At 38.7% G+C, this 14,611-nt stretch overlaps 1 protein-coding gene across 1 annotated transcript in view; it reads right to left on the minus strand.

Moving 5' to 3' along the window:
* sema6bb (sema domain, transmembrane domain (TM), and cytoplasmic domain, (semaphorin) 6Bb) overlaps window positions 1-14,611 on the minus strand; it is a 180,139-nt gene that overhangs the window by 88,600 nt on the left and 76,928 nt on the right. The window contains 2 exon segments of the mRNA XM_055164909.1: window positions 1,218-1,332; window positions 2,673-2,806. Coding sequence (XP_055020884.1) covers window positions 1,218-1,332; window positions 2,673-2,787 — 230 coding nt within the window. The 5' untranslated portion in view covers window positions 2,788-2,806.

Genomic DNA, 14,611 nt, shown 5'->3' on the forward strand with positions numbered 1-14,611 from the left:
TTTATTAACTTAAGTAACCAATGTCTCTTTGTGGAATTAAGATTTAAATAAATCTGATTGCAACTCAAAGACATTACCTCTTTTAAATGGTGAAATGGTAACATAGCTGCCAGAGTCGATAGAAGAAATACCTAAAAATGAAATAAGTGTACTTTATGGTTGGGTTCAGTGATCTTTCTGGTATGATTTATCTGCTTGATGTTCTGCTGCTCCTGTTGGTGCCTGGTAGTTGAAACATGTATCACTTTTATTGGCCTGTGTTGTTTGGGGGTTTCATGTTATTCTTATGCAACCTTAAGTCGAGCTGAGGTCCTCTTGGACAAAAAACACATAAAACATCTGGGCCAGTGAGCAGGGCCTGTAAATACGACACTGTTTACTCTGGGCACTCACCTGGAGACAAATTACGTGTGGGGGGCTTTAGGGGTCTTAAGATGCTCTACTCTTACCGACTATGTAATATTTTCACTCCATAAAACATAAGTCTTCTACATAATATTCTGTACAAGCTGTCAGTGCATGTGGGCTACATATGGGCCTGCTTACATTCAGCTTGTGTCAGCAGCTCTACTCAAGAGATAAGGATTTGATGGAAAATCTTAAGTGCCATTTTAATTAGGCCATCTTTTTATATGAATGTATTTAAAGCAAGATTTGCAAGTAGGTATATCTTTTATTTAATTAATTATTATTTTGTGACTTTTTGTATCTTAACTCTGTTCAAAGCATTTCTATAGTTAAATTCATTACCTTACATACATTACGTTTACATTCTCTCACTGTTTTTGAACTTTACATTGCAACACTGATATTTCACCATTGTGGAACAAATAAAGTGTCTCTTTTCTCATCTCTTATTAATAATACCATTTAATACTACAACATTAGAAAACTATACAGTCTTCTAGTGATCCACTTTAACTACGGAGTGTACCTTACAGTTGTAATGTGTTTTACAGGTTTGTCAAAGCCCATCAAAGCACTACACTGTAGTTATTATTTATTCACACCATATTGGGTGGTGGTAAGCTCCCCTGAGGCAGACTGACAGAAGTGACACATCACTTTCATACTAGGCAAGGTGGGTGAAATGTCTTGCCTAAGAACACAATGGGGGGACTTGCTTATTTTCATTGCAAGAAGTGAATGTCTGAACCAACAGACAGATTGCAATGTATCAATAGGATGACATAAAAGTATAATTGAGGTTCCATTACCTTGCCCCGATGTAGAGTGTGCGGTTGACCTGCAGCACTCTCTGGATGTGTAGAGGCTCCTGTCGCAGCCATGTTCTGTGAGGTCGGCCCAGAAACACAGGGTACCTCCGGACCACTGCACAAGAGAACAAGTACACAGTTAACCTGGTACACAGTTTAGCCCTTCCAATTCCCTCCAGTTCAAATAATGTTCTGTATCTTATGTTATATCCCTGGTACTCATTATACTTCATTGCAAAACACTGAGGTTAACACAGAATGTCTTGTTAGCCTTGTGCCTGACTTGCTTAAAGATAAAGGAAATGAAAAATAAAGGTGTGGAGGTCTTTTCTTCTTGTCATGTAGCAGAAAAATAGTCCTTAATAAATCACAGAATGAGGACAGCTCTCGGTCTGTGCCCTTGACTGAGGCATGAGTGAATTTGCATCAGATTCTTTCAAATCCTTTATTCTGTGCCATCATTACTGCTTTATATCCACCTTTTTTCTTATTCACACGCAACCCAACACTTTTTACTCTTTTATTCTTTTTCAAGGCTCTGTGCCATAGACACTGCTCTTGCAACCCTCTCTATATTTCTCTATTTGTCTATCATAATAATGTATGATTTAACCTGAGCTGTACCTGCTGAAAACAACAGTACTTGTGGTTGTGTTGCAATGATTTTGTCCTCTTTTTGCACCGCTGAAATAGAGCAGAGGCTCTGAAGTCTTCTGGGAAACTTTCGGTCAATATTATTGAGCTGCCATCGATCAGCTCCTGTCTCAGCTGGAGATGTGGAGCCCGGCAGTCTGAGAGAGGCCCAGAGCAGTGGGGAGGGTCCCAGGTTGTCAATGTATCAGTGCCTGTAGACGTCTGCACTGTGGTCAGACTGGGAGGGCACCAGCCGTCAACAGTGTGACCCCAACAGCACAAGGCAGGACCTCTGACACATGATATGGGAAACTCAAAGTAGTACATCTATGATTGCTGATGCTACACTTGATCAACTGTACATTTTCTGTTAATATTCAGTGATGGCGTATTTATGTTTTTACAGTAGCTGTTGTAAATTTCACCTGTTTATCTGTATTGTGTGCATTTTCGTTAAATAACTAAGTATATAAAAAACAACAGGAAAAGTAAATTAAATTAAGTTAAACAAATAGACTGGAAATATTCACCTTTTCTTCTTAGTAAAATGATTGTCCGAATATCAGACAATCTAGGTAAGACATGGTTGTTCAATTTACTGTCACTTTTTGGCTCACTTTTGGTTATTGGCCTTCATACTGTTTCCCTGTGGTCTTTCATAAAGGGTGACCCTATGCTAAGAGTGAAACAGCAATCAACACCATGTCTGCCTGCCCCAAACAACCAGCACAATGACCCTTTCAGCATTAGAACAGACTCCTACAAAAAGTCATGACCCCCACTGTGTACAGGGCAAGAGAAAGGTCAAGAGGCCAGCCTTACCTTCAGCGGGAATGAAGTTGAGGGGCCCCGGCTCCTCTGGGAACACCGTGCTGGCGGTCCGGAGCAGCCAACACAGCGCTAAGTACAGGCGGAGGGGAGGGGCTGCGGTCGCCATGGCAACAGAACCTCGGAATCTGCAGCGATAAAAAATACAGAAAGAAAAAATAGTGAGTGGATGCTAAATGAGGCGAGAGAAGTGCGTCGCACATAAACATGGATAGACAGGGAGAGACGCACTCAATCACTGACTGACTGGCTGCTATTCCCACACGCTTTTCCCGACAGGATCACAGTATTCCCCAGACACCTCCTTTCTGAACCCGATGTGAGGAGAGATAAATAGAGACGCTTGTGGAAGGATTAAGTCATCGAGAAGAAGAAGTGTCCTGAGAGATGACACAGTGACACAGCAAAACCACATAAAACCCATGCTGTACATCTGAGAGCCATGTGAGGAGGGAACCACTAGAAAAACTCTGAAAGAAATCTTAAATAATTGGGTTTTATTTGGGCTGAGGAGCCACCAGTTAAAATAAATTAGACTTGAAGATATTATAATGAAAGTTAAGAGTAAGTGACTTTATTCTAAACTTTTGGTTTCACTATACTTTCATTTAGTTAATAAAGTTCACTTAAAATGCCAAGTTACAAAAAGATGTTTCAGGAAATGCACTTGCAAAACATTGGCTCAAATATCTAGGTGACATCAAAATAGTCTCGGCCAATCATATATAATAGAGATGTGGGGCAGTTAAAAGGAATATTCTTAAAATGCAGATCCTTGTTGAAATATAGTGAGTTATTATAAGGTTTAGTCATGAATAGAAATGATTTATTCCAGGATTTATTAATGGATATTTCATAGGAAAGTACAGTGCAATCAATAATAAAACTGGCTCTTGCCCCCATATGCCATCATCACATTCTACGTTCGGAAAACCATAAAAATAGTGGACAGAATACAGCAGAGAGATATTTTGTCTTAATAGTATTTCCTGAGCATCTTCCAGAACATTTCATAGTAAATCTTCAGGACTATACTTTACTATGTGTGGAGCTGAACCTATGCCAGCCTCTTTGAGCTTGTCTAAGGCTCACTGCGGCACACTCAAACAAGTGCTTTGCCTTGAAAATGATGTGGTGAGGACTCATCCCCTCAGCACTACACCACACACAAAAGAGGTTTTTTCACTGGAGCAGAAATTGCAACTTCTCAGATTTGAATACTGGAGATTGGATTTCTTTATTCAAAACTGCTGGGGATTCACTGTGACTCCAGATGCACGCAGTGTGAAGCAATGTTAAAAAAAAATAACACAGCATTTGACTGCCTTTTCACACCTCAACATGTCGTTTTGTTTCTGTACTTTTGTGTGGCTGGCAGCTGTCTCACATCATGGACAGTGACAACTTCCAATTTAGTAAAACTATGAAATTTCAATAATTAAGCAGATGAAAAGATGTTCCAGAGTTCAGTGTTTCAGGAGAACATATGTAATAATGCTGTGTCTTTTATTTTCTCTTAATCCTTAAAGAGGGGCTATAAGCTGCTAATATATATAGCATTAACTTTTGTTTTTGATGCTCTGTCTCCCTCCTTTTGCTCTCTGCGATAAGTGACTCCCCCTTCAGAGCACTATCACAACACAATCACTGCACATCGCATCAGGTTTGTGAAGCTGTTGCTATTGAATATTTATGGAAAATTATTTGATGTCACTTATGGGCTGATCATTGGACATAATCTTACTGCTAACATGCACGGATGACATCTAAAACCTCTTCAGGCTCGTTTTTGATGAGGGAATGTAGGAAGGCTCAGGGTAGAAAGCTCCAAAAATCTATTTTGCATAAAACTCTGTCTTTAAGATACCACTTATTATACAGTGTCAGCGTGTCCTGATCTAACTTTCTCTGTGTTGGTAAGATGACTAGATCAGTGTGCATATGCTAGGAGACATATGTCTGAACAAATAGTGAAAACTTTGGAGAACATTAGTGGCTTAGTGCTTAGAATAATGAAATGCAAAGCTTGTATGACTATATTACCAAAATCTCAGCAAACCCAACACGTATGTATTTATTAATTTAACATTATGCAACAAAAATATGAAATGCCACTGATGTTGACGTTTATAGGAGCATAAACTGTATAACTTCTATCTGCTATCTGATGCCACTGTGCTGTTTGCAAAGAACCACTATTGAAAATCTTTATCCAAATAAATGTAAAACCATAATCTCACATTTCCATACAGTTAACCTTTTCATTCTAGAGCTCCTCTTCCATGCCAGCTTTCTGATGACTACCTCCTGTAGCATTTTCTCTACTATAAGCCGCACAACACCCACAGCACCCTGGGGTGAACAGTGAGGATTAGTGTGTTCATGTATGCTGTTTGCCCCAGTAATATCATTTAAATAATGCCTGTACACATGCACCAAGCCTTCTGTATGAACTTGAGCTTCACATTAGTAGGACTGTCACCATAATTGTCATGATAAATACTATATCGACGTATCATTCAGTATATACAAGCTGGAACTATATATTTTGGAGCTTATTATTTATGATGGGTACATATTCTTTGTAAAAGGTGAGATTTGGAGTACTTTAGTTGTATTCCCCAACACGATTTGAGCTGTAGAGGGTTGAACAAGTCTCTGTGATGGCTAATTATTAATAGATTCTACTATTTATTTGTTATAGATCAGGCCTTTAAATGAAACGGTATATATAAAAAATGGTTCATGGGATTATCTTGCAATATTTAAATCTTAATCAGTGGTTTAAAGTAAGTTTAATATTATTGCAATATTTCTGCTTCAAAATCTGTTATTGTGACAGGACTACATATTAGGAATAATAATAGGCTCAGTCACTTTTATTAAAATCATAAAACATAAAATAACCAACCTATTAAAATTCAAATTAATTCAAATAAAGTCTACCCAATTATTTTTTATGTAGATTACGTCAGTTTGTGGCGTTGTTTTAATTTTTATTATACCTCAAAATTAGCATTAGTGTTAGCATTGAGACCCAAACCTCTACCTTTCTAAACACAGAAGTGTCCTCTGCTGAACTTTTCATTTTATTTGTGTCCTTGTAACATGTTGTTAGTCACATCCACCCACAGCTCCCTCTTCACTGACTTATCTTTAAATATTTACTCATTTTTAATTTTTGGAAGTAAAGTCTTGAAGCTGAGAGTGTGAATGCTATGCGCTGCTGTGCACAGAGCCTATTGTAACACATGTGTCTCACACGTGTATGTCTTCACTGTGTTGTTTCTTGTAACTCTATAGCTGAGGGTGTCCTATTATACTAATGGAATGTGTCTGACATTTATTCCTACATTATTAATAGCAGTAACAATGGGATCTGTGATTAGACATACAGGGGTTCTCATCTTCTTATCTCCATCTCAGCGTCCCCAGCCCATGACCCGTTTTCGTCTCTGGGTGACTCTTTCCCCTTCACCTCATGTAATTGCTGCTGGTGGGTGTCACGTAATTATCACTTTATTTCAGATCTGCATGTGGGGAATCTAGAAAATGTGTGGTGAAGATCGCACGGACTGATAAGGTTATGACTAAGGCCGCATTAAAAGACAAGGGGCGCACAATGGTGGTTTGTGTACTTCAGAGGAGACAGAGTGAGTGTGGGAGAGGAGAGGAGGACAGGAAGTGGCCATGTTATAACCCTACAGTGTGTCAGCAGCATGGATCTATGGTCAGCAGATGAGACGTACAGATACTAGAGAGGCACATGCTTCATCATGTGGCAGCATTAAAAGACTTCCTCCTTTTCTCAGTAACAACATTAAAGATCTGAGTCCAGTTCTTTGTGGATTGTGAGGGATTTGTGGTTATCTGTCAAAGAGTGACCATGCTATTTTTCCACTAATTTTATAAACAGCCAATGATAATAACAATGGACTTCACTTTTAGGGTAGTCAAAAACAGATCTGTATTATTATTGGATCAAAACTGATGCTCATTTGAACAGCTATTTATGATGTGTTGAACTTTTTCTGAATAGTTTTACAGTGATTTTGAGCTATAACAACTAGTTACAAGATACAAAAATTAAATTAAGGAAACTAACATCTTGTGAAAAAAAAAGTACACACTATAGTCGAAACCAGGCATGTCTCATTCTAACCTGTTATAAATGCACATACCTGAATTGTTCACTGTATTGGCATCAGTCTATGTCTCTCCATCAGCCCAACACTTTGTCTGTGTTTTGATTTGAGGCTCTTGAAAAAAAAAGTGGGGCACACACAACAGGTCTAAGGATGCACTCTAGTTTGTCAAGCCTATTTATTCCTTCTTAATTTAAGACTCATTTAAAAAAAACAACTACATCACATTACAGAAAAATAACAGCTGACAAAATCATAATACACAAAATTCCAACTTATAACAAACTTATAACAAATTAACTAACTAACTTATAATAACTTATTTAAAGACTTTGAATGTGCACTACTCCCCCAGTCTCAAGACAACTACTGGCTAACCTCAACAGTAGTACAGAGAGCTTTTTGAACTCAAGTAAAAGAGAGTATCACTTTTTAGAATGCTTTGAGCTCTGTACTATTGTCATTATGTGCCAGTCGGTACATTCTGTTAATTCTTCTTTCTTTAATGTGGTAAAATGATTTTACAGCGCGATAACTGCTGAATCCCCAAATAACACTTATAATGTTCTTCAAGTGAAAGTTTTAAGTTTTAATGTTCCTGTTAATATGGCCTTAACAGCCACAGTGCCCTGCTTTGTGTGCCGAACACACTTTAAACACTTGTTCATTTGTCCATTTCCTCCACACATCAACTCAGTCCACGGCTGTTTAAGCGGCTAATTCCCCTAACAAAGGCATTAACCAATCATTTGACTGTAAAAAGAGGCTGCCACATCACCCCCCACGACCCCCCCTTGCACATCTACTGAGGGCCATAAGAAATCACAGTGATCGATGAAGCTGACGGTGGTGGTATGGTCTCAGGAGTGAGAAGAGGCTGGACCAGAACAACAATCGGCCTGACATGCTACTTTAGGAAAATTTATGAAGGATTTATAAATAAAACAAATACAGGCAGTATAATGTGTCAAGACAGGAAGCAGCCGGCAGGGGTGTAGCACCAAATTTTGTGTGCTGGGTACAAATCATCTTGTTGAGCCTGCACTACATAATGCCTAATAAAAAATGTCCACTACAGACGTGAGAGCCGCTCCCTGCACTGTGCCCGGGGTAAACAGTACCCTTTACCCTGTGAGATGCCCCTGGCAGCTGGTGCTCAGTTTGAGTTCTAAACCCAAGAAGGGAAGCATTATGCAAGTTTCAATACTAATCAGGACTAAGATATTCACAAGTCTCATATTTATAATGTTTTATTTGGTAAAGAATCAAATATTTAGAGTTGTATTATTATTATAATTATGATTATGATTATTATTATTATTATTTAAACATGTTTAAAAATGTCTGAAAGAACAACATGTATTCTCCATATTTTCATTTACAATGTGACCATTTCTGTTTTGATTACAAATATGTTATATGTAACATCAAAATCCAAACATATACAATATTCTTCTAGTTATCTATATGAAAGCTCCAAATATGTTTACACATTACTAGGCACCATCAATTGAGTAATTGTGTGGCGGCAGAGGAACTAAAATGCATTTGGCGATATAAAGATATGATTATCGTAATAGGAAATAGCAGGTTTTTTGCCCACAAAAAATTACTGTAATTTCTGCAATAGTAGTGAATATGGACAAATTGTTATGTGTGTCAGGAAAGGCAAATGTACAGAGAAAATAAGTGAAATGGCAGCAGCATGGCATGCTTTGAAACTTACAAATATACATTTACACCTGCATGCGTAATTCTACTTCAGTCTTAAGCACATTACATAACTAAATACAGTTTTCTGTGCCTATAGACCTTTGTAATAAGACCTTCTAACATGCTCTGAAGTATATCATAGTGGTTCACTCTCCATGGCTCCTCTCTCTCTCATTTCTCTTTGTCCTGAGCTCTGTTTTTGTCAGGGTGAATCTTCTGGTGTCTGTTCATTACATATCCATGAGGTGCGCAGATAAAACCAAAGAGACTGAAGCAAAGTGGAGTTATGCCTGGCCTAGATATGAGCAGAATTATAATGAAAATACAGAGCTGAGCGGCCACAGAGGCGGATGGGACACTTTTGATTAAAACACATAATAGAGCTGTATTATGCAGGGCTGATGGAGCATTACTTTACAAATTAAGAAACATATTCCCCTTTTACAGAGATTTGAAGAGGGGGCGCAGAAAGGAATCAAACATAGCAGTTTCGATACAAATCTTAGGTGCCACTAGAAAAGACAAAGACCTGAATTAATATTATTTTATCCGTATTAACTGGGCAAAATTATGCAACACAAGGTGACTATACAGCTACAAACTAGTTGTGTGTGAGTTAGTGATGTTCCATTCCCTGTATAGCTGGTCTTTCACTCTGCAGTAGACTGTACCATGGCTTAAACTATTTTATTGTCCCCATAGGCAAATGTGTTCTTTAAATTTGGAGCAGTCGTGCCACGGGACCATCTGCAGATCCAGAAACTAAGAGGTGTAGTTGGCATACCCCAATGTTGTTAGTTCCTCAAAAACATACCTGGAGTATTGTTTTGTTTCATTCACACATTTGAGTAACTCTTTATCATTATTATTATTATTGTTATCTGTCACCATCTCAAAACTCAAAATGCTCTGTTCCTCCTTGTGTTGTCATGTAGTAGTAGTTTTCCAAGTTCTCAGCTCCTTTTACCATTTGTTCAGTAGAGATTGGTAATTCCAGGGCTGAAATGATCGAAATGATTCTAGTGAAGGTGTATGAAGTTTAAAAACACAGTGGAGCACTTCCTGTATGCGTGAATACAACATAACACAGCTCCTTTGTGATGAGGAAACACTGTAACATAGATCAGAAAATAGCATAATATGGGCCCTTTAAGACTTTTTAAAAGACTTTTTAATTATCTGCACTGTATTATGGAACACTTTTGGCAAGTCTTCTTGGTTTCTTATGTTATTAATTTGCGGTTCTGTTGTTATATAGATCTATATGTTTGGGTTGTCTCCATTAAATTAGCAGTGACTGCGTTGTAAGAAGGGCAGCTTGTAAAACTGGAGCAGGGCCAAGAACAATATAATCCCGACAACTTTTGTTATTCTGTGGGATACACGCTAATGCTACTGACAGATTTTATCCTTACTTATAAAACCCATATCACAAAACCTGACTGAAATCGTATTAATGTTTAAAATACATGGTTTCCACGGTGACACCAGAGTAACCCCCTGTCTCTCGTACTCTTGTTACTCTACATCAGTGACATGACCTCTACTGTACTATCCCCGTGCTGCACTGAAATTATCCGCTTCATGGGAACGGACATTAAGGAAGCAATAAATATTTGATGCTTTCTTTATTTGGCCTTAAACACGCCTCATAGATTTTTTGAAACTGCTCTAATTGTCAGCAGTGAGTAAGGTTGACAGGCTGGTTCATAGACTGTGTGAATCAATGGCAGGTCAGGCTGGCTGCTTTCGGCTTAAATGTGTATTTTCTGGTGCAGGGTCCGTCAAATGCTTTTTTCCATGGAGATGTTGTTGCTTTGTCTGGAATGTTTTGCAGTATGGTATTAAACATTTCCAAGCCAGACCAATTTACAGGTTAGACTTCTGGAGAGGCAACCCCAGTCAGAATGTCTGCTTCTTGTAGTTTTGCTGAAAAAATTTAAGGTAAAGGTGTTTAATGTCATATTGTGGAACATTCCAGGAAGAGTAATGGCATATCCGTAGCAACAAGCAGGTGACAAACTCCCATCCAAAAAGTTACGCAACTTTAACTTTGGTCTGCAAAAACATCAAAAGGAATAATTTAAAAAAAAAAAAAGCCTTGAGGATTGTGAGGGCAAAAACTGTAGGATTGCACTGGGACAAAAATATGACAAAAATAATACAAAACAGGATGTAGAAACAGGCCAAGAAATGTACTGAAAAAGACAACAATGAAAGTATAGCAGGAACTGTGCGCCAATGGTGTGCTCGCTTGGGTTGCCAGATTTATCGCCAAAAAACAGGCCAAATGCAGATATGTGGGATGGACCTCCTGGCTCGGTCGCAGCTCAGCTCAAGTGACAAGATTTCACTGTATCTGGCGAGAAGAGGATGTGAAAGAAATGATGCGTGGAAGCCCTCAGGGAGCCATATTTGTTATGCACAAAGTAGGCTGTGTCAAAATAAGCCATGCTCCCCGTTAAGGGATATGTGGTGTAAATATATATAGAGCATATCTCAAGGAGGCTGTGCTCTGTTAGAAATACTGGAGAAACACTAGTAAGGATACTTCTGTTCAATGGACGTCTACTGGAGATACTCTGCTTTTGCCTGCCTCACGTTCTTTATTATCAGATCTTTATGCATCAAGTTAGACAAAAACAGTTCCAAAATGATGAAGAATTGTGGCTGTTGCCATATAATTCAAGTTGTTCTATCTTTTGGATGTTCAAAAGTCCTCAAAATAGCCACTATATTAGGAAACTGAGAAAAATAAGTTTAGTTCAAGGGATAGTTTGGAACTTGGGCCATAGGACCTTTTCTAGTGAGCCAAAGTGTTGGAAATGTGTGGAGACACTTTTTAAAATATTCCATCCAGTCCTTGTATTTGCAAAGGTCACTGGTCATAGGCTACTGCATGTCAATGGCCATAGTTAGCCTGCCACTAAAAACAGTCTTACCCACTCCACACACCCGAACTATCGATGTAAATGGCTGTGTTGATAGAATTATTTTAGAAGTAAAACTAACCTTGCATTTGAAGGATTTATGTCTGAGCAGCAGCAGCGAGTTGTACTTCCTGATAGAAAGCTCAGCAGCGGCAGACTGATATGTGAGAAAACAGTCCCTCAACATGCGACAATTCCTGCGATGCAAGGTTAGTTTTATTTTAAACATTATTCTATCAACACAGACATTTACATCCACAGTTTGGCGTTATAACTGATTTGCTTCGGGTGCTTTGTGGAGTGGGTAAGACTGTTTTTAGTGACAGGCTAACTATGGCCATTGACATGCACTAGCCTAGCATCAGCGATCTCTGCAAATACAAGGACTGGATGGAATATTTAAAACTGTGTCTCCACACGTCTTAAACACTCTGGCTAACTAGAAAATGAGGTCCTATGTCCAAAATTTCAGACTGTCCCTTTCAGTCTTTATTTGAAGAGACAATGACAGAGACATTAAGCTCATAAAAGACTGAGATGTTCCGCCCCAGATTATAGCTAGCGATCTGTAGTCTCTGATTTATTGAAGGTGACAGCGATTTATGACATATAAGGTTCAAAAGCAGTTCATTAATTGTATCAGATTTCATCCTGCTGTTTTAGCAATCTAAAGTCACGCTATGCCTCCTGTTAGCTATAGCTCTGTTGTGATAGCAGCAAGGTATGACATTTATCTTCCTTATTTTTTCAAGTCTTTTTTTTTTTGTTTTTTGCAGTATTTAAGTTTTTTTAATGCAGTGTATTTGCTCAGATAAGGCAAGAATGAGGAAATTCTGCAGCTGTGTGCGTGTTTCTGACTTATGCGTTATGCACCAGTCGATACAATAACAACGATTTTAATAAGAGCATTACAGAGGAGGAAAAATCTGATAACGCCATGACAGTAGATCATCATTATGTATCAACAGTTGTCTTAAGAATAACACACTGCAGCCTGCCCCATGTGGAAATATCAATAGCATAATCAGATTTTGCTCTGGTTCTCCTCAAAACATAAATCTCCATGGAGACCTGGCATTAGTAACAGAGTTGCATATAACAAACAGACTTCCTCCTCGGAGAATTGCTTCTGAAGCCAAACCACAGTCTTCCCCAGTCGCTAATGTAAAAGCCATGTTGGAATGTCGGAATTCCCTTCCCACTCTGGAACAGTCCTCCACTCGCTCTGTTCCACGGGACTTCTGTGACCCTCAGTCTGTTTACCAGATACGTGCTTCAATAAACATCACACTTGTTGAGAGAAGGAAGACAGAGGGAGAGAAAGAGAGAGAGAGAGAGAGAGAGAGAGAGAGGGGAGAGAGAGAGAGGGGAGAGATAGGAAGAGATGGAGAGATAGAGACAGAGAGATGGAGAGAGAGAGAGAGAGAGTAAGAGAGAGATGGAGAGAGATTGAGAGAACGAGAGAGAGATGGAGACAGACAGAAAGAGATGGAAAGAGAGAGAAAGAGAGAGAGAAAAAGATGGAGAGATAGAAAGAGATGGAGGGATAGAGAGAGAGATGGAGAGATGAGAAATAGAGAGAGATGGAGAGAGAGAGCGATATGGAGAGAGAGAATACATGGACTGAACAAGAGAGAGATGGGGAGAGAGAGAGAGAGATGGAGAGAGCGAAAGAGAGAGATGGAGACAGAGAAAGAGATGGAGAAAGAGACATGGAGAGAAAGAAATGGAGAAAGAGAGAGAGAATGGAAAGAGAGATGGAGAGAGAGAGAGAGATGGAGAGAGAGAAAGAGACATGGAGAGAACAATGAGGGAGAGAGAGAAATAAATGGGGAGAGAGAGATGGAGAGAAAGAAAGATGGAGAGAGAGAAAGAGATGTAGAAAGAGACATGGAGAGAACAATGAGGGAGAGAGAGAAATAAATGGGGAGAGAAAGAGACATGGAGAGAAAGAAATGGAGAAAGAGAGAGAGAGAAAGGGAGAGAGCAAGTGAGAGAGAAAGTGAGAGAGAAAGTGAGAGAGAAAGTGAGAGAGAAAGTGAGAGAGGGTGAAAAGCCAAAAGAACTGACCTTTGCATATTTATGAATTCTGATCATTTTTTCCAGTTTAAAAATATGCAATACAAAATGTTGAACGCTGAATTGTTTTGAAAAAATTAGGAACAAATCAAAATCAATAACATGCAAGTGAAATTATTTGTATCACATGCTGCAACTGACATTTTACAGTTGCACCACATCTAAAATACATGGCAATAAAGACAGCGGAGGAGAGACAACTATTTATGTACAAGATTCTTTAGTTACTACTTTGATCAGTCACTTCTACTGCATTTTGATTTCCAACATGGCTACATGTCCTACATAGAAGAACATTATATTCAACAAAATAATGAAAGCTACATGTTGCAGTTTTTTTTTTTTTACAAACATGTTGCTCACATACAACTGGAAATAGTCTAGTTTAGTGTAAAGTTTCCTGGGCTAATAGTTTCACAAAATGGCTCTTGAGAGAGTTGAGAATGACCTTTTGAGTGCAAATTTCTCAGTGTTCCGAGATACACAGAAGATTTATGTAGTTAGAAATATGCACAGTTTGTACGACCAGACAATACCCTCTCATTTCAGTGAGTGCAACAAAATTACACTTCCACCAATTGGACTTTTTACTGAATTCCATGTGTCTGAAGTTGCCATTATTTCAGAAGATTTACAAGTTGGCAAAGAAAGACGATTATCTCTTTGTTCTCATGTGTGGATGAGCTGCGTGTATTGGCTGAGGAGTCGTAATGTAATACCTGTAATCGCTTATTGTTGATAAATGGATAAAGCTGAGTTACACAGGGAAGAGTGTTATTAACCTTTGCCGTCCTTAAAATTACAACACAAAGAGAAGAAACAGCCCAAACAATTGTGAGAAGAAAGACTGTGCCAGTGTACACGTCTGCAGGTTAATTATAGGTTCTGTTTCAAACGGAGACAAAGTGCAAAGAGACATCCTTTTATACTCTGAGCTCACTGTGGCTTTTGTAGAACCAGCTCTGTTCTTGTTCTTTTCATGTTTAAATATACTGGGAAAAGTTTTAAAGAGTACGCAGGCTTAATTTGAGGAGAAAAGGAGAAGGTACAGTCACACCGAAGATAC

The sequence above is a fragment of the Boleophthalmus pectinirostris genome, unplaced genomic scaffold (genome assembly GCF_026225935.1).
Source record: "Boleophthalmus pectinirostris isolate CB_2022bp ecotype Guang Dong unplaced genomic scaffold, ASM2622593v1 HiC_scaffold_7, whole genome shotgun sequence".
Classification (NCBI taxonomy): domain Eukaryota; kingdom Metazoa; phylum Chordata; class Actinopteri; order Gobiiformes; family Gobiidae; genus Boleophthalmus; species Boleophthalmus pectinirostris.